A 24218-nucleotide genomic window follows, 5' to 3' on the forward strand; every position below is an offset into this window, starting at 1 on the left:
ACGTCAACTATCTTTTTACACGGCAGCTGCAATTTCTAAAATATTAGAGATAGTGGAAAATGTGCAGATTTTAATTTTTTATTTTGGGGGGTGGGATGGTGAGGGAAAACGTTGGGGAAAAGAGAGAAAAATGAAAACGCTCTTACCTCTGGCCCATCAATGGCAGTGATTACTTCTGGAGCAAAAGGGCAGAGTTGGAATGACAGGCCCCCTTCTCCTTGGACCCGGCCCCCTCCTCCCTGCAGCTGGCAGCCGCTGCCTCTTCCCAACACCCCGTCCTTGGCCACGCCTGGGAATCACTTGGGGAGCTTTCAAAAACAAAAAAAAAATTGGCTGCTTGGGCTCGAGCCCCAGAGATTCTGTCTTTGTTGGTCTGGGTGTGGCCTGGGCACGGAGATTTTAAGCACCATGGTTGAGAACCACCATCTGAGGCTGGCAGGACCTGAGGATGAGGGCGAAGCTGCGCCCCTCCTGGTGGACTCTGGCACTGCGGCCACACGCCCTTGACACACATGTCTAACTGGAAAGGGAGGGAATGGCCTCATTCATTTCCCCACACTCAGAGTGCTCCCTGAGCCTGCGAAGGCCCCCAGGGGGAGGGAGATTCCTTAGGAGGAAGGCAGTCTTGCTCAGGGCCCCGCGTTCCCCCAACCTAAGTTTGGTAATGAGCAGTCTCCACTCTGAGCACCTGTGAAGTCTGTGGGCGTATGGCCAGGTGGTGGGGGGCTGGTGCTGGCACTGAGAATGCCTGTAGTCCACTCAGGGCGTAGGCTCCATGATGCCTGTCTCAGGCCACCTGGCTACGCAGCCAGGGTGCTGCCCGGGGCATGCTTCCCCTGGGAGAGTCTGAATCCCTCTGACCTCAACTCCCCTGTCCTGCACGCCAGTGCCTGCTGGCACGTCAACAGGAGCGGGGTCTGGAACAGCCCCAGGGTTCAGTTTCAGTGTTTCATCTTTACAGCCCAGAAGTCATGAGTCATTTCATCAATACTTGAAGAAAATCACAAGCGCATAAGGAACAAAAGGATGTTTTTATTAGAAATCGTACCCATAGCACCTCTCTGTCTTCCTACAAGTTGGGGTTTTTTTTTTCTTTTTAATGAGATCTGGTTTTCTGCCCAATTCCAGACAACATTGTGGGGAAAGCTTCAGGACTGACCTAGGCTCTCGACAGACCAGAGGAGACGCTGAGAGAGGTGGCATGCCCTGGCAGACTAGCCCGGTTCACGGATTTTTGCTTTGTTCCACCTCTCGGACCAGAACCAAGCTACAGGGATGTGGAATTAAAGAGAGGCACGTTTGGATACGCGGATTGATTGCTCACTGGGAGAATAACTACACTGTGTGTGAAGAATTCCAAAAAACTGAAAACCATGCTACGAACCATTATGCAAACACCATGCTGCAGTCCAGTGGTGATCAGGTCCAAGCACAGCATCAAAAGAAGTTTCCAGAGGGGGCATCATCCTCCGGGAGGGTGGAAGCTCTACGTGGCAGAGGGCCATCCACTTGCAGTCTCTTCCATCGCTGGCAGGGGGGAAGGATCCCCACATTACCCCACATCGCGTCTTTCTCTGCTACCACATTTAATGGAGTGCTCCTTAACAGCATGGCAGTGAGAGAAGCAGAACGGAAGGCTGGGGTAGGAGAGGCCTCTGTTTGCGCCTTATTCAGAGGGACGAGGTAAAGGGGGTCAAGTTGATGTGCTTACCGCCCGCTGGGCACAGGCACTGCCCACAGCCCTGCCCCGCTGCTCACCTGTCTGGACACTGTGCCCTGGTTCCCTGGTGGAGAGGGGAGCCCCGTGCAAACCCACCCCTGCAGCTCAGACAGAGACCACGGCCCCTCCTGGCTGCTTCGCTGTGTCCTCCTCACAAGGAAAGGGCAGCTCATCTGCCACTGCCTGCCACGGCACTCTTCAAGCACATCTGAGGGCTTCCATGGGGGACTCAGCAACTGCCCACCACGAGGCACCTGAATGGCACCACCGCAGAAGGTGGCCCTGGTTAAAGAGACATTGCTTGTCCTTTTTTCAGAACTGCGATTAAAATCCAGTATCTATTTTCCTGTTGTGTGATTTTTTTCCTTCCCTAAAGACGAGAGGCTAGGAAGTGACGCTTCTCAACGCCCATATTGGGAAGGAGGCTGAACTCTAACCAGAAACACCCACTCTGTTCCTTTGGTGCGGGTGTCTCTCGTGGGCCAGAGCCCCCCAGTGAGAGGGGAGCGCAGACGCCACCAGTCCTCCAGCAGCCACGGGGCCAGTGCAGCCTCGGACAGACAATCCCATACCAAAAAAGTTTACTAAAAGTAGAGAGAATACAGGAATACAGTGAGCCTGAAAAAAGAGTGTCATGTTGTTGTCACAAAAACCTAAAAGCAAAAACCACACCTCAACCCAAATCGTCCTCATCCCAAGACGTTTCAACACTTTCCTCGTTATTTACAGCAAAGTCTGTATGGCTTAGAGAGCGAAGTGCACAGAAGGCAGTGTTGTCCACGTTCTCCACCTATCCCTTCTCTTCCAGGAAATTCATGTTGCAGCCTCACGGATTCCCATCCACTTTGGGTCTTGGGGCCGAGGGGAGGGAGGTGGGCTCTGAGCCCCGCGGTGGGTCCTGTGAACTGTGGGAAGCGAGGCTCACACACAAGCAGCTTTGGGCAGAGTGTCTAGGATTTTTGGTTTAGAGTATTTCCCCCTCCACTCAGAAAAAGAAGGAAGGAAGCAGAAAAGGAAGGAGAGAAGGAAGGAGGGGAGGGAGGGAGGGAGGAGGAGAGAGACAGAGAGGAAATTTTCCACACACACCCTCTACTTTTGGAAAAACTGAAAAGGGGCTTTTCACCCAACGCAAAACTCTCCTTGGTCTCCTGGGGCCACAGCCAGCAACTCTGACAGCTGGGGGTGAAGACATGCCCTCTGCCTCACGGAGGTGTAGAAAGGAGAGTGGAGCAGAGACCACAGGTTCCACAGGAGGCACGAGACCGGCCAGGCGCTGGGCCCAGCCACTTCCCACCTCAGAGCACCGGCAGGTCCCCGGCGAGGAGAGCACCGCCCTGCTCCCCTGTGCGTTGGGGGTGTCCACAGACAGAGTGGCTGTTCTCTAATGTGCCACATTCCTGCTGGCGGGCGGGGACGTGGGGCCCTCCCGGACACACACAGGCTGGCACCAGCAGCACTCGGGTTACAGATGGACCCGGCTCTGGGCTGGGGGACTGATCACCCACACCTCAGCCACCTGTTGCTAAAATAATGTGATGGGCTGGAGGGACAGCTACGGCTTAGAATCTAAGATTTTCAAAGTAGTTCATGCCATTCTCATTTAGCTAAAAAACTAAAACAAAACAATAGTAAAGGAAGAAAAAACGTTTTCAGAAAACCTGTTAAGGCTAAAAGCTGGCCTCGGATGGGGGGACGGGACAGCAGCAGCACTGGCGGGCAAGGCGGTGGGCAGCGGGGGGGAGCAAGGGTGCCTCCAGAGGCCGGGCTGGAGGACGCACTGTGCGCGGGCACGGAGGGCTGTGAGCCCAAGGCCAGGCAGCCCCCATTTCCTTGGAGCCGGTTCACTTTATTTGGAGACACTGGCGCTCTCGTCTTTCCCATGTACAAAACTAAACGATTAATAAAAAGGCACCTGGAGACAGCAGAGACTCATTCATTTCATGTGACATATTTTAAAAAATGATAAAAAGGTTTAAAAAATACTCTGGTTAACAATGCACACCTCTTACACAACAAGCAATTCTGAAACCGCTGGCTTGCTTCCTCGGGGCTAGCGGTGGCCGTGGGCTGTGTTCACAGGAAGGAGCTAGCTTGCTGAGGGCTGTGCTGGTGGCGTCCAGCCGTGGGGGTGGTTTCCTGCTCCTGGACTATCAGGTGTAAAGAAAGAAAAGAGGAAGAAAGCCCCGAATATTTCACCACTGGAATGACAGAATGCAGCTCTGAGCCGTCACCAGGTCAGAGACACCACTTAGAATCTCTTGCCCCATTGCCAGGAGCCTTAAAGCTGATTCCCCGCCTAGAAACGCACAGTGGGGACCTTGCAGAGATGGAGGCAGTTGGGGAGAGAGCCCTGAGCCCAGATCAGACGTCCGCTTGTCACACCCCAGGAGAGAGCCACAGCCCGGAGATGTCACAGAGGGAGAGTCAGGTGAGCCGCTGGGGCTCCGCAGGCAGAGGAGGTAGAGAAGAGGAAGGAGCCGCCTGGAGGCAGGTGGGGGTCTCCCTTGACCCCCAGCTCTTCCTCCCCCTCCAGCCTTCCTAGTTGGACGTTAGGACGGAGAAACCTGGCACTGGGGAGGTCTCAGGTCTTCAGAGGCCCCGGGGTGCCACGCCATTGCACCAGTGAAATACACCTTCTCGTAAAAAGAAAAGAAAAACAAAGAAACCCGCTTCCTGCAGCGATGTTACAAAAAGCCATTAAAAAAACCTTTCTAATTTAAATCTAGTGTTCACAAGTAGGTAAAATCATCACGTATCAGAATTCTTTTAAACAAAAACTGGAGCTCAGTTATTGGAGTTGATTGTCTTAAAAATAGACTCCGGAGCGGGGCGGGCCGGCGCTACACGAAGGAGGAGAAGCCGGTGAGCGGAGTCCGGGCGCCGTGGCCGGCGGGCGCGAACACGGCGCTCTGCGTGGTGACCACCGTGTGCAGGTGCGGGCCCGCCTCGGCCCCCGCCACCGCCTCGTACCTGTGCGGGGCCGCGCGCCCGCCCGGCGCCCGGCGCTTCCACGAGTTGTAGTAGGTGGGGTCGCTCATGTAGTGGTTGACGAAGGAGTGCTGGGGGGGCGCGTCCTCGGACTCGGAGTCGGTGCCCTGGGGGAGAGCGGCCCAGGATGAGCGAGGGACGCATGAGCCGGCGGGGGGGAGGGCGGGGCAGGGACAGCAGGGGGCACTGGGGGGGCATGGGAAGGGGGCACGGGGCAGTGGTCACACGCGCGGGGGGAGGGGTGTGACATGGGGAGAGAGTGGCCACAGGGGAGGGCAACCACAGGGAAAGGGTGACCATAGGAGAGGGCGGCCATTTGGGACCAGCGTTAGTCACCCACCCTGGGCTTGTGCCTGTCAACTGTCTCCTGCCCTCTTCCCCTTCGTCCCACCCTCAGCCCCCAAGTCATCCCACCCACACACGGTGCCCACAGACCTCCCTAGGCCTCCCCCGGCCAGCCCCATGAGAGCTCAGCATCTCTGCTGTGTCCAGCCAGGACAACGTGCTGTGTCTCCTGCTCCTAATTCTCCACTCCCCAACCCCTCAGTGTGCCTGAGCTGGTCCCAGGAGGGTCTACACTGCACTCCCACCCCAGGAATGGTCTACAGGGCATCCCCCACCCCAGGATGGGTCTACACTGCACTTCTGCCCTAGGAGAGGTCTACACAGCACCCCCACACCAGGAGAGGTCTACACGGCCTCAAGAAGACGCTCGGTGTGTCCTCACAGCATAGAACACAGAAGAGCAGTGGGAGTGTGGAAGGTCCAGGGTCTAGAACCTGTCTGAGACCACAAAGCAGGCTGCCACAGACCAGTGGGAACCTATCTGAGCACATGTGGAGCTGAGGAGGGGGTGTCTCCTCCATGGGACACACATTTCCACACATCCGTGCAGCCCTCTGTGGGAGGTCACCAAGAAATGAGGCCCTGAATGTGGCATGATGTCTATGCATCCAGGGCCCCTCCCTCTCTGGGAGCTGAAGGGCCCGACCCCTCAGCACGAGGCTGCAGACAAGCTAGCGGGAGCAGCTGGGTGGCTCGTGGATGTGTGAAGATCAGCCCCTCTGAGGGTTTTCCTCCCCTTTCTTTTTATAAAATAAATGAGCAGTTTCCACTAAGAACATTCAGTCCATACAGTTTCTATGTTCATTTTCTTAAAGCAAAACTCTATCTCATGTATTTTACGGTCTTTGGAGTTGATTTTAAGTCGTTGGAAGAACTGCTAAAGGAGACAGTGGAGGCTGAAATGAGTGTTTTCCCAAGAGGGTGGAGGGCCCCTGATGTCCCCGTCCCAGTCGTGCTGGGTGACCCTGGGACCCTCACCTGGATCCTGGGAGCTTCCTGAGCCCTCAGCACTCCCTGCCACCTGGTGGGGATGGAGCCCGCAGGCTGGCCCAGGCTCTGCTGCGAGGACCGACACTGAGATGCTCCACAGACCCTGAAAACACAGGGGGCTCCTCCCTGGCCTGTTGGGGACCTTGCAGAGGCCACCTTCGATATGCCAAGGATGGGTCTATAGACACAGTGGCCAGCCAGCCTTTCAAATTCAAGGAGGGAAGCGGAAACTGTAGCTGGGTAAAGCCTCTCCCATTTCAGGGCACCCTGCCAGGGCTGAAAGAACGCTGACCGGACACTGGGCTGGCGTCTGGCTTGGTCCCTCACACTGCAGCCGCCCGGCCCAGCAGGGCACACCTCCTCTCTGGGCTCCAGTGCCTGAGCTCTCAAGGGGTGAGCCACACCTGCCGTTTTCTCTCTCCCCAGAGGGTGTCAGGAGGCCCGGATGGTATAAAGCAGTGAGTGGCCCCAAAATGCCCTCTCAGAATCACCAGGGAAGTTTTGGAGGAGCACAGATTCCCGGGCCATGGCTCCTGCTCTCCTGATCCACTGCGTCTGGGGCGGGGCCCAGGAATGTGTATTTCTTAGAAGCTCTGGGAGGATTCTGATCAGCAGCCAGGCTGGGGTGGGGGCAGGGGAAGAAGGGAAGGTTGCTGCTTGCCATCATGTTACGTGGAGGTGGAGTCCCTACAGAGACTCATGAAAACAGAGGGTCCCTGGGTGCTCTGAGCGCTGTGCCTGGAGCCATTCTCCCTCATCTGCTGGAGAGGGAATGACCCACGTCACCACCTGCGCAGGAAACTCTGATCCCTGGACTGACACCGTCCTCCATCTGGGAGCCAGCATTGTGTCCTGTAAACCTATAAGAGTGGTGGCCTTGGGCCCTGCAGAAATCCCTGGTGTATGTAGGGTGGAGCTGGAGACTCCTGGGATTTTTCGGATGCAGACTGAAAATCTGGCTCTAACTGGAATATTTACATGACAGTGACAGTAAGTCACAGATTCAGGACTTCTCAGGATGTTCAATGTAAACTGTTTGTATTACGGCACAATAAACTGGCGGCAGCTGTACACATCTGTGGTTCCTCTGCTTTTCACTGAGTCAGAGCTCATATACATGCAGGGCTGAAAAATGTGCCCTCCTGACATGTCCCAAATGTGGAGAACATTCAGCTCCTCCATCACTGGACGACAATGATGATGACGTTAGAGGCAAGAGCGGCTTCTTGTCAGTGGACGCTTAGTATACACAGATTAAGCCCCTGCACCGTCTCTGTAACTGCACAGTGATCCTGGGAGGTGGGTGTTGTCATTCTTCTTTTTTTTTTTTTTTTTTGGTGTGGTTATTCTTATTTTCTGGATGAAGAAAGAAGCTCAGAGAGACCGCAAGCTGCCCAGGTCTCCCGGGCAGGGTGGGAGCCCACGTCTGAGCCTTGCAGCCCCCGAGGCTTCTGCGGCCTCAGCTGATGGGGAACTGGTCCCCAGCTCCCGGCGCCTCCTTCACATCAGCTGATCAGGTCCATGACCCCCTATTGGGAATTCCAAACCCCACAATGCTCTGAAAATCAAAAGCTGGTTTTGCAACTCATTTGGTGCCAAAGCCTGACCTGCACTGAGCTAATTCGGCAGTTCACCCTGAGCTGAACTGATGTGAAGCTGTTTAGCGTTAATTTATTTTTAGGTTTTGCTGCAGAAATACTAAGTATGCGATCATAGATTGCTGCCCTGACCCTGCTGGAGGTGTTACATAATATACGATATATTCCCAAACCTGAAAAAATGCTTAATTCTTAACTATATCTGGCCTCAAGGGTTTCAGATAAGAGATCTGGCCCCTGTATTTGTGGCTGCTGTTTAAGACCTATTCTTCATCTGTTTTCTGGAGGCCTTGAGGGGGCTGACAAGGCAAAGCTCTGAGTGCACTAAGATGGGAGAAATGAGAGCCACAGTCATCGGAAGGAGCTGAAGGAATCTATGTCACCTGTCCCTGAGTTGGGCTTCTTCAGACACTGATTTTGGTTCTGAATTTCCTGAAGTTTAGGGGAAAAGAGCCCATGTCAAAATACATCGAAGGCATTCCCTTTCTCATGAGAAATTTGCAGAACACTCAGGAAGGGACGACAGCAATATGGTTCCCGGTTTCACAAACTGGGGTCTGGGTTCATTGATTATCTCAAGACTGAATATAGGATTCAGGATTTCCACTCTCTTCAAATCATATCCCCTGGTGCCCTGGGTCCTCCCCCTTCACTGTCCCAACCACAAAGAATACTTGTGTGGAAAATGTGAGAAGTAGCAAATGGATTCAATCTCCTCACTTTGTGTAGAAAGACCCAAGACCCACAGAAGAAAATGACCTTCTCAAGGTCATATTGACCAGGGAGAGAGTGGGGCCAGACCCAGCACCGGTATCGCAGCCAAAGGTGGCAGAAGTAAAGCCTTTCTAGCAATACGTCGGGGACACCTTCAACCACAGTTTTATAAAAGGTTAGAGAAACACTTTATACGGTGGGTCTTACATCAAGTCTCTGAGTGGTGGAGAAATCACCACAGGCAGTGGTCACTCCTGCTAACAGTTCTGTCTTGGCAAATCTGTCCAGCACCCAGGTGGTGACCTTTCGGACACTTCTCTCCCCTCTTTCTACCATTGCCCACCCCTTCTCCTACAGCCACTCAGGCTGTAGAGAAGCCGGGTTCACAGGGCCCGGGCGGGACCTAAGGGCAGTCCGGAAGGGACCCCTGAGTTCTTGCAGGAGTCAGCATTTCTAAGAGCAAGTCCAGCCCGCCCCGGAGGATGAATGCATCAAATGTACCACACCCATATGTGTGTTTATGTGATTAATAAAAAATAGTTTCATTGGAGACTTTTAGTAGCTATATATCATTATGTATTTTCTCAACCAAAGATCTAAAAGTCCTGTAGTGTGGAGAGACTAGTCTGTGACAAATGTGGGTGCTAAGAAGAGGTCCTCGCTGGAGACACAGTCAGGAGTGGCTTTCTAGCTCACAGCGATGTCCCAGGGTTCATGTCTGGGCTTTGACCTTCCTGAATGACCTTCAGGAAGTGACTCTTCTCTGCCTTTCCCTGTCACATGGGCTGAATGGCTTGTCCCTCAGAAAACAGTGATTGGTTAGTGGGTGGGCGTGACTTAAGCTGAGCCTCTCAGAACTTGCCCTGGGATTTTCCACACTGCATTGGAAAAGCAGAGTTCTTCATGCGGGGGCAAACCTGGGCGGCTGTGAGCCTGGAGTGGCCAGGGCCACAGGTCCAGCCAAGTGGTTCCAAAAGCCACCATGAGAGAATAGAACCGCCATGCAGAAGGAACAGAGAGGAGACTAAGAGCGGCTCCTTTTGCTTCTTGCTCTTCACTTATGGAGAAATGTGAACTCACCCAGGGTCACACGACACATAAGCGGGGCCTCCTGCTCAGACCTTGCCACTGTCCCCACGAGAAAACCCTGAATTTAAATGCCATTCTTCCTCCTAAGGTCTGCTCTGTTTATTGTTTATATGACATTATTATGTTTTAGTGGGGATGTATTTTAATGCATTAGAATTATTGACAATAAGGAAATGCTGCGGGGTCCTTTTTTTTTAAGTTTTCTGTGTGATATGAGGTAGCGATGTGTGTTGGTTTCCCAGGAAACCGTGGAAGGACAGCGTGTGATTGGATGTGGTGGCAGACTGACTGCGAGAGTTTCGAAAGGTGCACCGATGCCTGTCAAGCAGCTAACAGAGATAATCTCAGCACTTTTGGTATTATGTTGGCAAGATGAAAGACCCAAATATTATTAGGGAATTAATTAGGTACGAGGGGGTTGGTCTAAATGGGTTGGAGCAGGAGAGATTTTGAAAACTGTTTCTTTGGATTTTGAAAACAGTTTTTAAAATGTGACTTGAACAACAGTCCTGATGTAATTTGTAAGCGGACGTGTGATAAAGTAGTGAGAAACCCTCTTATTTCTAACCAGAGAAACATAAAGAGCCACAGCGTGTGTCGTGTGAGGCTGGCGGCCTAATTCAGGGCAGCTCCGAGCAGGCAGGTTCTTGTGCAGCTGTAAACTGATTCTCAGAATTTTCACTTTAGCAATATTTCTGAAAATGGTGGGGAAAAAGCACTCTGGGGAGAAAAAGACAACATCACTATTTCCTTAGGGAAATATTAGCTTCGCAGAAGAGCTCTTCCAGCAGAGACCTCCAATGTTCCTGAGTCCTCGCTCCCCTGGGCTCTGGGGAAGAGGCTGGGCAGGGGGGAGGGAGGGGACACTGCCCCAGTCACGGTGTCGCCCTCCTCACTCCTGCCTCCACACTGGGTCAAACCACTGAGAGAACCCAGGGCACAAGGCGTACTCTATTCTGCCTCCCTAACATCTCGGAGTACAATGTATTTCAATCCAGAAGCAGCCTCCAGTAGGGACAATAAACATCTTAAATCAAAGTCCAGACCCAAGTCACCTCTTAGACAGTCCTATTTGAAATGAGCGTTACAGCTTCTGGGTGTGTTCTGCTGACCACCCCAGGTCTGCTCTCCCTGAGACCCTGGCCTCTCTCTTTAAGGGTTTTATCTACGGTCCTGTAACTTGACTCTACTTCTGTGAATTTGGGGCTAAGGGACTAGGCCAGAAGTCAACGCTACATTAGGAAAGCAAACGTCAGAACTTAGCCCGTGTTTCTCACCAGTCCCCTCTGAATATCAGGATCATCAATGATGAAGGCAAAAGATACTTCCAGAATGGCCGTGTGAGGAGCCAGCAGTTCTCTCCAGTGGAACAATGATTTAACTGGGGAAAATTATTTTATAAACAACCATTTAAAGTCTCTGGCAATGGTGCCAAAAAAATATAGCAAATGGAGACAGATTTATTCCAGAAAATCTAAATTTCACTAAGAACAGCGAGTCTATGGCATTTGACCTATGACCTGCTCCCCCCATCCCCCAGCTCAGTGTCACAGAAGCTCCCCTTTGGGCAGATGTGGCCAAGAAGACAGGGCTCCCTCTCCTTCCAGCTCCTAGTCTGGGAATTTGGTGTGACCTAGGGGAGGAAGCTGCCGGCATCTCTCATCCACTGCACGCCCCCAGCTCCATGCTGCAGGCAGGTATGGTAAGAGAACTTGGCTCCCTTCCCTTATCCAGTCATAACTTGTAGGCTGCACAGTCTACACCAGGTGTGGCAAGCTGAGAATACTGAGCCTCAATTGCCCCCACCCCAGCTCGATTGTAGGGAAGAAGTTCCACACTGGGGTGGGGCAGGCCCAGAAGACCAGGGGCTACCATCTTGGCCCAGCGCCCCACTTGTAAGGCAGGTGTGTCACCATGGGAGAAGAGGGCTGCTGTCCCCACCCCTAGCTTTGGTGCTGTGACACAGAGGTCCTGACAGGAGGGAGAGACAGTCCATAAGAATAGAGAGCTCCTCATCTCTGTCTAAGGGGAATGGCTTTCTTTGGAACAGAGCATGCCTAAGGGCGTTGTTGAAAACAATGAAGACCTTAGGGGTGAGAAATTATGAAGAAGCTGGTAGTTCCCTGATAGCCACAAGTGAAGAAATGAACCAGTCAGAAGTTTAACAGAGAGAACCAGGGAAAGAGTCAGCTAAGGGGAGCCCTCTTGGGGTCAGAGCAAAATACAAAGATGGACAACATCCTGCCACTGTGAAAGGGCTGGGATTTAACTGGATCAAACTATGGAGGAATTTGTACCCCAGAGCATCCTCAAAAATAACAGAGCTAGCACATAGTGGAGGTTAACAGCTGGGTGTGATACCAATAGTGGTAAACCATCCAGAAAATTAATGGGGAGATGAGAAAAAGAGACAAAGAGAGCCTGGCTAAAACAGCAATCACCTTGTCATCAGGAAGACTGCATGCGTGCCCAAGACCCACCTCTGAGGAGGGACATCAGAGTGTACACATTGTGAAGGCAAAGAGCATCATGGACTAGTCCAGCCAGTTAACACTATATTTGTTAATAAACAAATAATTAAGCAAACAACAATCCTCAATGGGAGCAGGTAGGTGGATATCAGTATTCAGAGCTGTTACAATATATCATCTAAAATGACTTATTTTCAAAAAAACAGAAAAGTGTGACCCATAAACAGAGAAAAAAGCAGGTAGCCTCTGAGGAGCCCCAAATGTTAGCAGACAAAGACTTCAAAAGCAGCTATTATAATATGTTCAAAGGACTAAAGGAAACTATGTTTAAAGAATTAAAGGGAAGTATGATGACGATATCACATCAAGTAGAGAATATCAATAAAGATATAGAAATGATTTTAAAAGAGCCAAATATGGAATTCTGGAGTTGCAAAATACAATAATCGAAATGAAAAATTAACTAGAGGGGCTCAACAGTAGATTTGAGCTGGCAGAGGAAAGAATCAGTGCACTTGAAGATAGATTGATAGAGATCATGCAGTCTGAAAACCAGAGAGAAAAGAATGAAAAAAACTCCAGAGCACCTGATAAATGTGAAGCAGCACTGAGTGCACCAACGTATGTGTAATGAGAATCCCAGGATAAGAAGAGAAAGAAAGAAGCAGAAAAAAATTGGAAGTAATAATGACTTCAAACTTCCCATATTTGATAAAAAAATCTACACACCCAACAAGAGCAACAAACTAAAAGTAAGATAAATGGAATAAAATCCACACCCAGACACATCATAGTCAAAAATTTAAAAGACAAGGACAAAATGAAACTTTTGAAACCAGCAGGAGAAAAATGACTTATAACGTACAAGGGAACTCAAATGATATTACCAGTTGATTTCTAATCAGAAAAAATGGAGGACAGAAGGCAATGGGGTAACACGAAGTGCTGAAAGAAAACTGACAACCAAGAATCTTATATTCAGCAGAACAACTTTCAAAAATGAAGGTGAGGGCCGGCCCCGTGGCTTAGCGGTTAAGTGCACGCGCTCTGCTACTGGCGGCCCAGGTTCAGATCCCGGGTGCGCGCCGACGCACCACTTCTCTGGCCATGCTGAGGCCGCATCCCACATACAGCAACTAGAAGGATGTGCAACTATGATGTACAACTATCTACTGGGGGGCTTTCGGGAAAAATAGTAGGAGGATTGGCTATGGATGTTAGCTCAGAGCCGGTCTTCCTCAGCAAAAAGAGGAGGATTAGCACGGATGTTACCTCAGGGCTGATCTTCCTCATACACACACAAAAAAAATGAAGGTGAAATAAAGACATTCTGAGATAAACAAAAACAGAAAAACACATTGCTAGCAGACCTTCTTTACAAGAAATACTAAAGGAAGATTGCCAGGTTGAAAGCAAGTGACACCAGATAGTAATTCAAATCGACATGAAAAAACAAAAAGTACCATCAAAGGCAATTACATAGGTAATTATAAAAAGTATAATTGCATATTTCTTCTCCTTTCTTCTCTTATCTGATTTAAAAAGCAATTGCATAAAACAATATGTACATAATTGTACTGTTGGGCTTGTCACATAGAAATGTAACATTTTAACAATAACAGCATAAAGGAAGCAGTAGGAAGAAAATAGTAACTTGAATCCCTAGGAAGAAATGAAGAGGACTAGAAATAGTAAATAAGAAGGTTGAAGTCATAAACTTTAAATATATACTAGCTCTCCTTTCTTCTTTCAACTTCTTTAAAAGACTTTCAATTCTGTAAAGTAACAACTAGAAAACTCTATTCTTGAATTTGTAACATATAGAGACATAATATGTATAACAATAGCACAAAAAGGGGAGGAGGCAATAGAGATATACAGTAATAAAGTTTCTATGTGACACTGAAATTTAGTATAAATCTGAAGTAATACTGATACTAGAGCAATCACTAACAAAAATAACTGAAAAGAATATAGTAAAAGAAAAAACATGGAGATTAAGATGGTACACAGAAAATATCCACTTAACAAAAAAGAAGACGGTAATGGAAAAATAGAGAAATAAAGATATGAGACATATAGAAGGCAAATATCAAAACAGCAGATGTAAATTCTACCTTAGCAGTAATTACATTAAATGTGAACAGATTAAACAACCCTGTCAAAAGGTAGAGATTGACAGAATGAATAAAACAACAAGATCCAACTATACGCTGTCTACAAGACACACATTTTAGATTCAAAGTTTCAAATGGATTGAAAGAAAAGGTTGGAAATGATATACCACGTATACAGTAACCAAAAGAGAATTGGAGTAACTATACTAATATCAGACAAAATAGACTTTAAGACAAAAACTGTTACTAGAGACAAAGAGAGATATGTTATATTGATAAAAGGGTCTATACATCAAGAATATATAACACTTATAAACATATATGCACCTAAAAAGAGATTCCCAAAATACATGACATTAAAACTGACAGAATTGAAGAGAAAAATAGATAATTCAACAATAATATTTGGAGACTTCAATACATTAACAGATGGCAGAAGATAAAAAATATAGAAGACTTAAACAACACTATAAATCAGCTAGACCTAAGAGACACCAACAGAACACTCCACACAAGAACAGCAGAATAACACATTCTTTTCACGTGGATACGGAATATTCTTCCAGCATACACCATATGCTAGGCCATAAAACAAGACTCAATAAATTTAAAAGGATTGAAAATATACAAAGTATGTTCTCTGACCACAGTGGAATAAAATTAAAAATCAATAACAGAAGAAAATTTGGGAAATTCACAAATAGGAGGAAATTAAAAAACAGACTCCTAAATAACCAATATGCCAAATGGGTGAATTGTGTGCTAACATGAATTATACCTCAATCCAGCTGTTTAAAAAACCTGGCTCAAAGTAAACTTTCCCATCTGAGCTGGCTTTTCCAAGAGGATGAAAGTCCCCCAACTCCCTCTGTTTGGATTCTATGAATATTTAGTGCCTGCAAATCTCGCAAATTCATAAGGTTCAAAGTTGGGACCTAGCAAGGTTATAAAAGCAAAGATCTCTGGAAAAAAGACAGGCCTCACTCTACCTACCCAGGAACTCAGGAGCAGATAGAGGACCCAGGTACCACGAGGGGCATCTGTGGGAATTACAAAAGGATCCCCTTCCTCCTGGCACAGGGGCTCCTCACTCGCTTAGCCACATGTCCCTGTGCTATGACAACTCAGTCCTGCACTGCAGGTCTGCCTCTCAAGTCCACCTAGTTGTGGTGTCTGGGGAAGGCATTCAAAACCCTCGGTAAGCCTAGGCTCTCTGATCTATTATATGAGGATCATAACAACCTCCTTGCAGGATTTAGTGTGGATTCCGTGTCCCTCTCGCCTCCTACCTCTGCCCTCCTCTCTTCTTCCCTCCGTGCGCCATCCCCTCCCTCCTCCACTTCTGTGTGTATGGATGTGCTTGTAATGAGGTATACATGTATGTGTGCATGTATGCATGTATGTATACGCCTAGCTCAGAACCTGCATGCATTTCATAATCCTCCATAAAAATCAGCTGAATTGAAATCTCAAAACACCCTGAGTGTGTGAGAGGAGAAACAGACTGAATGCTTTCCATTAACCCATTTCGAGAATGAATCCAATTCTGGCTGCTCTGGGGATGGCCACTGACTCCCTGGCATTGGGCTGGAGGAGGCGGTGGAGGGGGCAGAGCTCAGCTAAGCTCTGGAGATGACCTCAGACTCAGCCTTGTCCTCGGAATGATGGTGAGAATCACCCTACCTCGCAGGGCTGGTGTGACCATTAAAGGAGTATGCCTGGCCCACAGTAGGTGCTCAGTTAGTGCTTGGCACACACTGAACTGTTACTAGCTCAACCTGCAGAGCTGATGCACGATCGCTATGAATATCATCCATGATGCCTGTATACACTAAAGGCTGCAGGTCAAGGAATGAAGGTCAGACACTAGCAGGTGCTGTGCGATCGTGTCTCTAACTGCTGACCCAGAAAGGCCCTGCAGGAAGGCAGTCCTGCTCCTTCCCACGTTCTGGCTGCTTTTGGTGCAAGCAGCACAAACGAGGCTGCTGTTCCCTTATCACAAGAGAGCAGGTCAGTTTTTGCAGGATTTCACTTGACAGCCCCTCGATTGCAGACAAATGTCCCTTTCCCAACAGCTGCAGTGCTGCTGCTGTTTTCATCACGCCCAAGCCTATGGGCCAGATGAGGAGCCCAGCGTCCTTTGTAAACAGACAGTGCCAAGCAGAGTGGAGCCAGTGTCACACTGACCCCAGCTGCTGTCCTGTCTCCCTAGGAGTTCATATACAAACCGCAATCTAAAAGAAGCCATTTTATGGATACCTGGGGTTCAATAAGGCCTGAATTCAGGTCAAAATGGAGGTGAGACTTATTTTAGATTAAATATTGATTTAGAGTATGAATGCCAAGAGGTGGGCAGGCCTACGTGTCCAGCAAATGGCTTGCTGATTTTTGTCCCTCTCCAGACTTGGCATGTCTCAAATAAGAAAGTTTAGCACTGAGAGGGAACCACCTCTTTGATTGCTGCTTCAGCCGGTTTGCCTGTGAATGTAAGCTATTGAGACGGCGCGCTGGTGGGGCAAGGGGAGGGGAAGCTGAGCCCCTGCTCGGAGTCCCCACGGCCATCTCCCTGGACAGCGTCCTCCCTGGCCTGCTTCCTCACTGAGCCTCGCGCACGGAACGTGCTCAGCTCCGTAACTGGACGCCCAGACACAAAGGAGGCCTGAGACGTGCAGGCCCACGGTCCCGGGGGTCACGGCTGGAAGCCGACACTCTCTAGGGGGCAAGATCTCCTTCGTCCAACTGCTCAGTGAGGACAGGGACACGTCTCAAGTGGGAGCTCACCAGACCCTGTTAACTGACCCAGAGCTGCCGTGGTTAAATCGCCCTCCTCAGACCAGGAAGCAAGAACGGGTGAGGCTGGTGGGAGGGGAAGGAAATGCCAGGGGGTAGGGGGAGGGTGTCCCCATTCCTATCAGTCTTGCAGGCTCAGGCCCTCCGACTCTCCAACTGGGGTCTAGGGGCCACCAAGTTCTAAGGTTACCTCCAGAAACACTAGGTTTATTTCTGAAAACAAAACAGAAAGAGAATGGTTTCCAGATTGGAAGTCCACTTTGGGAAAGTTATTGATCGCAGAGCTGGCCCTGCACCACTGATGTCACCTCCAGGACTAAAGGAGACAGAGCATGGGAAAGCGCCCAGCGGCAGATGCAAGACCTGCTGGGCGTGCAGTCACATCGACCCTTGTCCGCAGCATGCCTCTCCCAGAGGATGCCAGCTCATCTCTTTCTCACCCTAGCTCCCTGGGATTTAAGAAGCGGATTTGCTGAGAGGCAGAATCTGCTTCCCCGTGAAGCAGGCCTGAAGCATCTGTTCTGCTCGAGGCTGTGTGTGAGGGGCTGACGGCCCATGGGGGCTGTGGGTCTGAACTTGGGCTCTGCTCATACTTTCCTCATCTGTGAAATGGGGTCGTTTGTCACTGGCTCTGCCTGCCTTGTGCGGTTCTTGTGAGACTCAGATGAGACAAGACAAGTATCTGGCACCTCAAGAAAGCAGAGGGCTCCCTACAGAAGTGGGGAATGGTGGTCTCAGGCACTGACCTCGGATTCTGAGGCGTCCACCGACTTCTCCTTGAGGTTCACGCTCTCAGTCAGCACGGCACCGTTGTACTTGTTGCAAATGTCCTCGTCTGAGTAGTGCAGCCCACCAGGGCTCGGCCGCGGCGGGGACCTGGGATGAGGATGATGCTGCAAGTTACCCTGGTTCAGGGCAGCTCTGGGCAAAAGCTACCTGCCGTGGAGGCCTCCTGACCCGCCCTCTGGTCTCGTTCATATATTAATGAGCGGAAATCCACTGCCTCTGACACCATTTTGGCAACTGATGCAAAACATTACAAGTCCACTGCAGCTTAATCTGACACCCAGGTGAAGCAGGCATCCCCTAATCCAAGGCGCTGGGTCAGCTGGCACGGGGGTCTCCCCAGACCACTTCCCAACACACCTGAGATCTGCCCTCTTTTCATATCTCTAGAAACGAATGTAAAATATCCCTCCCCCCCTGCCATGCCTGCCCTCCTAGATTCAACGCTGCCCCTATTGGGATTCGGGGGTACCAGTGGGCGTGGGGAATGTCTTCGGCCAGCACCCCGGCCCTGGTTGGCCCAGGTCCCTTGGGCAGATGCCGCCCATGGGGGTTGCATCCCTACCTGGTCCCGTTCTTCTTCGAGAAGGTGTTCTTGACATTGAGGTGGCGGCTATTGAGCTCCAAGGCAGCAAATCCTCCATTATCCAGGGTCACTGACTCCTCCATGTTGGAGAGGCTCTTACCTAAAGCCGGACCAGGAAAACGAGCACCGACAGTTCAGTAGGTGCCCTCTGCAGCCATGCTGAGCCAGAGCTGGTCCACCACAGGTGCTCACTGAGTTCCCGTGAACGCAGAGCCCAGGGCCGGGCCGGACCTGCTGCAGCTTGCAAGGCGTTAGAGTCACATTGGGGAGAAATGCCGTTTATTAGTTACAATGCTGTCCCAAAATGACAGTATCAGCATTTTGGTGTTTACTTTGCCTGACACCAAAATACCAGTATTCTTATCAGTATTTTATGAAAAAGTACTCAAAATGCATAAACTTTTTAAAAATTGGAGAAATTAAATATTTAATAAATTTCAAAATGAAAAACTCACAATCATATGACAAAACAGTACGTAGAAAGTAAATTTACTGGGGGTGATAGCAAAGGGGACAGGGTTTCTTTTTGAGGTGATGAAAATGTTCTAAAATTGACTGTTGCACGTATCTGTCAATATACTAAAAGCCACTCTAAAAAAAGTAAATTTACAAATACATATCAAAACATATTCTAATATCTTAGCAGATCAAATGAATAACAGTCAAGCTACAAGAAACCAAAGGACCGAGTTTCCGATGGCCTCCCATGGTATCCGGCGTGTAAGCCAAAGGCCTTACAGTGGTCCCTGTGCTGGGGCCGGTCTGCCCCTGGAAGCGCCTTCCCCCAGATATCCTCCTGGCTTACTCACTCCCTTCCTTCAGGTCACAGCTCACATGTCAGGAGGCAGAGAGAACTTTTCAGACCTTCTGGAAGGGCAACCACCCCTTGTCCCACCTCCTTTTCTCCCAGCGTTCCGTACGGTCTTCACCCTGCATAATGCTTCCCCCTGGTGCTCATCACCACCTCTGTGTGTTTTTATATACTTTTCAGGTATGTGCTTGTTTCTGATTGTCTACCTTCTATTCCCCCACTAGACTCTAAGCTCTCTGAGGCCCGGACTTCACGTGTTATGCTCCCACTGTCCCAGCCGCCAGGACAGTGCGTGAGCACACACCAGGGGCTGACATACGCCTGTTAAATTCCTCGGCCATTTCTAACCCCCAAGGGGCCCTCTCTGCTGGGAACCTAGCGCCCCTCAACACGCCTTAATGCTCTACTTGTGTGCGACAGAACAAGCCAACAGGACACAGGGGGGAGGATGAAAGCTGAAGCTGCTGGCGAGGAAGGATTTGGACGGACGGGAGGTGAGCAGGTGAAAACCAGTATCAGAAAGGCAATCTGGTGAGGACGGGAGCACACGGGAACACAAGCAGGGGGCAGAAGGAGGCTGAAGTAGCAAAGGTGGAGGTTCTGCATATCTCCTGGGCGGGAAGGTAGACGCTCTGGTAGAAAGTATTCTTTTTTCTAGGCTTCAATTATGGTGCTAAATTAATACTCCAAGGTGAGGCCAAGTATCAGAAGCTGCAGGTCACCTCTGACTTCTCAGGTCTGTTTTCCAGATGGAGAAGGAGAGTGAAAAGCGGGGAGATTTTTCTATGCGGCAGACACGGGATTCTGTAACAGCATTAACTCAGTCAAATGACATGCCATTCATACATTGTAAAATCTCATAGGAATAAAACCTGATTTATGAACACTTGTTAGAGTGAATTTATACAGAAAAAAATAAATCCTTTCTTGGAGGGATGACTCGCTTAACATTACCACAGCAAATGAGGAAGTGCTTCAGGTGCCTGGTTTTGTGAACCTTTCGGCACAGTGACGGGTGGCGCTGGTGGCTGGGGTTGGGGGATCCGCTCCTCGGCCTCCTCGGCCTTGAGGGCTACCATGGCCGGCTCCTCTAAAGGGAAACCTCATCAGGGATCGGCCTTTCTACAACAGAAAGACAGAGGAGCTGACGGGAGAAGCTCCAGGGACGGGGCTGGGCACAGGCAGGTCCTGTCCCGCCGGCGCGGCCATCCCGAGAACCATTCACGTTCTTGGGCCCGGCTACCGCTGCGGCAGATGCTGTGTGGACTGTGTGTGGGCTAAAACAGACCACAGTCCAGAGCTCAGCCGTGTTCTGGTTATGCAAAGAAGTGGTCTCAATGGTAATTATGAGTTTTTAAAAATTGAGGATAATAAAATGTACAAAGTGTACTAACCAAGCCTCTGGAGTAATGTTTCCTCCTTACATGTATAACCAGCATCGGCAGAGAGGTATAGAGCCTTTTCAGCACCCTGAAAGGTTCCCTCACATACCTTCTCTCCACCAAGAGACAACCACTATTCTGCCTTCCAGAAACATCCACTCCTGACCTTCCTGTAAATGGAGTTATACTGAACGTGCTCTTTTGTGACAGGCTTTGCCCCATGTCCATTTGTCCATTTCTCTAATGATGGCGACTCATTCAGCAACAAACACGTACTGAGCACCTACTGTATGCCAGGCAAGGCATACATGATGCTGAGCATACATGAGTGACCGGCCCTCAGAGGCTCAGAGCTGGAACGCGGTGGGTAAGGCCAGATACAAACTCAATCGATGAGAAAGGCTGTACCAGAGACACGTTTCTGTAATATTCCATGAGCCACACTGACATTTCTGAGATGCACCCAGTTCACTGTTCTCATGACACTGAACAGTACGATATTTCATCTGTTTAATGCTTCATACTTTCTAATCAGATTCAAAAATACTATTGCATTTGAGCAACAGTGCAGGTGAGGAAACTGAGGCTCAGAGAGGCCAAATGACCAAATGACATATCCAAGACACATGGCTTATGTGAGGGCAGAGCCAGGGCCAGAATCCAGGCACCAAGGTCAACTCTTGTTTTGCTCGACCTCGCTGCCTCCAGAAGGGAAGTGCGTTGCATCTACTTTATCTCCTACAGGCAAATGAAACGGAAGTGTGGATGCTGGCATGGCTGATCCGGGAGAGGAAAAAACATATAAACCTTAGCTCACGGGTGGGCAGGGCACTTTTGGGGAAATAAAGTCAGATGCCCCACCTGTGGTGCAGTTCTTGTATTTCTTGTTCTGTCCATGCAGGACCAGGACGAACACCACCAGCAGGATGATGATCAGGCTGGAGAGCGCCATCACCAGGAGGAACCACCACTCCTCGTAGAACGGGGTTTCCACTTGAGCTGCAGGGCAGACACGAGTACACAGTGATGTCTGATAGAAACTCCAGATTCAGTCCTCTGCCGCTGAGCGGAGTGGGTGGGGGATGGAAGATATGAGGGACAACCCCGAGTCACAGGGAAGACGGAACCACCGCCTGGTCTGGGTTGTCGCGGGCTGATGGACCAGTTTCCCCGAGACAAGGCTCGGGTTTGGGAATCAAGTGGTAGCAGTTTCCCACCTTCTCTGTGGGAATCAGGCTCAGGGCTCCTCTGTCCCCACACTGCCCCCCGCCCCGGAGCCTTCCCTACCCTGGAGCTGGCCCTGACCTTGTCCATCAAAACTGCCCCTCACGCTTACTCACATTCTCCTAATTTCACCTGCTTACAAATGTTGTCTGGGTTAAAGGGAGGAAGGAACAAAAGCGCCTGGACTTCCTCCTCTCTGAGCGCTGAGGCTTCCCTCCCAGACAGCCCCCGAGTACCCTCGCCCTCTCTGTCACCACTGCCACCGCCTGGGGCCCTCGCCACCTCTTGCCCGGCACTGCAATCACTTCCCAACTGTTTCCCCTCTTCCTGTCTTGCTCAAATCCATTCTTTACGTTGCCACCGGAGAGCTCTTTCTCAGAAGGAGACAAGCCGTCCCTTCCTGGAAGCCTTCAGTGGCTCCCTGCTAGCTACGGGGTACAGCCTGAGCCCCTGGGGCCCCATGCCCTGTCTCCCACTCATGCCGAGCACTGTGTCATCCTGTCCACACCTGCACAGAAACCTCTCGTTTCATGCACTCACTGCATGTGTTTGCCTGTCCACCTGTTGGCCTCCTCACTAGATCAGGGCCCTCCCAAAGGCTGGGGCTGTGTTTTATTTATTTCATGCCTCCAGTGAAACTGAGCAGAACAACGGGCCCCATCTTTAGATGTGTTTTTTGAGAAATGAATATAAAAGGTTTCATTTAAAAGTTGCTTTGAAGAAGGATACTCTTCTTCCTCATGTTTTATTCTGGTTACTAAGAACTGAAAAATGGGAACTGCTTTTGGTAGGTGCCGGATGGCCTTGGGGTCCCACTCAGTGCCTTCCACGTGCCCCTGCAGAGGAGCTGGTTCCGAGGCATCGGATGCCCAGGATGGAGCAGGAAGGAAGTCTGTCACAGGGGAAACCCAAGGTCTGCCTCCCAGCTGCCAAAAGCCACCAACAACGCATCTGCCTCATGTTACATACCTCACTGGATGGATGAAGGCGTGCACGCTAGGAATAAGGTGGGGGGTTTGCTTTGGATGATGTAACACCACAGGGTTTCTTAGGAGATGACAGCACTGGTTTTCAGGCTGTACATTAAGTACTCCATCCAACAAGGCAACAAATCTCAACCTGAGCACCGGGAAGTGGCCCAGAGTAGGCCTGGGAAAGAAGGGCCTCGCTGTCCTGCAGGATTTCTCCCCCCAGGGCAGGACCCCCCCAGATCTGCACAGCCGGGTCCCGAGGCAGAGCCAGTGGGTGAGGCCTGTTGGCTTCTCTGAAGGGTGAGAGAAGCTGATCGCAGTCCGGCTGGCAGCCGAGACCAGCATGGGGACGCGGCGGGTTTCAGAGAAACGTTCAAGCCACAAGGCCCCAGGAACGGGAAGTGCGGGAGCGTGTTCTTGTGCAGGAAGCAGCCTTTGCCACCGGCCACATGAGTGTGGAATTAAAAGGTCTGTGCACTTGGAATTGCTTTACGTCGATTTCTCACGGATGAACCAAGTGAGGCAAATCCTGAATTGCTGAACTGGGGTGATAGGTGCCAGGGGTTCCTTATTCTATTCTCTCTACTTTGGGGAATGTTTAAAATTGTTATAATAAAAATGAAGGAAATGAGAACATTTTGATTTTTTCTAAATATTATTAAATAAGCGAGTGGTGCCCTGCGTCTCTTTCTCGAAGCACGTCTCACTGAGTGAGCCTGGAATTCACGTGCATCCTCAGCCAGGAGGTTCGGGGCTCGAGCTCGCCGCAAACTCGTGGGAAAGCAGAGATGAAGGACGTTTTCAGTTTAAACAAGAGCAGTCAGGAGCTTAAACAAATCTAAATGCACGGGAAGTGAAACGTGTTTTTCTTGCTTGTAAGGCAGCCTCTCCTGGTTTCTGGCCCAGACTCTGCCTGCAGGCTCCTAGACTTCTCTCTGTCCTGCTCTCTGCTGCCAGCTCCCTTTTCCCAAACACCTTCAGGCTGTCATCCTGCAGCCCACCCCTCACTTAAACTCCTCTAGAGCCCTGGCTTGCAACTGTGGCTGCACAGAAGAATCACTGCGAAGTTGAAAAATAATAATGCCCAGACCCCTGGCCCAGGCTATGTAATCACTGTCCTGGGGTGGGCCCAGAGTGGGTGTTTTCTGAGTGATCCTAAGGTGCAGCCAGGGTGGAGACCGCTTCTCACAGGCACCCGGCGTCCCCAGGAGAGAGTCTGGGCCACGCGACCACCTGCTCGTCCCACTGGCCTCATCTTGACCAGGACTTTGTCTCTGCTGCTCCCTCTGCTTGTCCAGGATCTCCCTTCCCCTGTGGCCACGTCCCTGTGCACCCTTCAAGACCCAGGCCCACGCTCCCTCCTCCAAGAAGCCCTTCCTGATTCCCAGGTGGTCACTTTCTCCCCCATCTGTTACACCTCTTTACACATCGTCGCTGGTGAGGACAGACGCCTCCACCTCCAATCTCATCTACAGGCGACAGTCGTCTCTCAGGGAAGCCCTGATCAGACACTACTTTGTCAAGCGCTAACACACTCCCCATGGCTGCTGGGGGCAATTCTTGCATTTCAAAAATCGCACATGGCTCCACGGTAAGGGTGCACCAGCTAACAGGAGGGTCTCGGGGCTCCACCAGG

At 50.3% G+C, this 24218-nt stretch overlaps 1 protein-coding gene across 3 annotated transcripts in view; it reads right to left on the reverse strand.

The window, feature by feature from the left end:
• Positions 1-2328: 2328 nt before the first annotated feature.
• The window catches only part of SDK1 (sidekick cell adhesion molecule 1), a 919553-nt gene continuing 897663 nt past the window's right edge, over positions 2329-24218 (reverse strand). For all 3 annotated transcript variants that reach the window (XM_058569383.1, XM_058569382.1, XM_058569384.1), the window contains 4 exons: positions 21249-21386; positions 18174-18294; positions 17569-17698; positions 2329-4815 (listed from right to left, as the gene is read on the reverse strand). In XM_058569383.1, coding sequence (XP_058425366.1) covers positions 4561-4815; positions 17569-17698; positions 18174-18294; positions 21249-21386 — 644 coding nt within the window. In that variant the 3' untranslated portion in view covers positions 2329-4560. The remainder of the gene's footprint in view (positions 4816-17568; positions 17699-18173; positions 18295-21248; positions 21387-24218) is intronic.

The sequence above is a fragment of the Diceros bicornis genome, chromosome 26 (genome assembly GCF_020826845.1).
Source record: "Diceros bicornis minor isolate mBicDic1 chromosome 26, mDicBic1.mat.cur, whole genome shotgun sequence".
Lineage (NCBI taxonomy): Eukaryota > Metazoa > Chordata > Mammalia > Perissodactyla > Rhinocerotidae > Diceros > Diceros bicornis.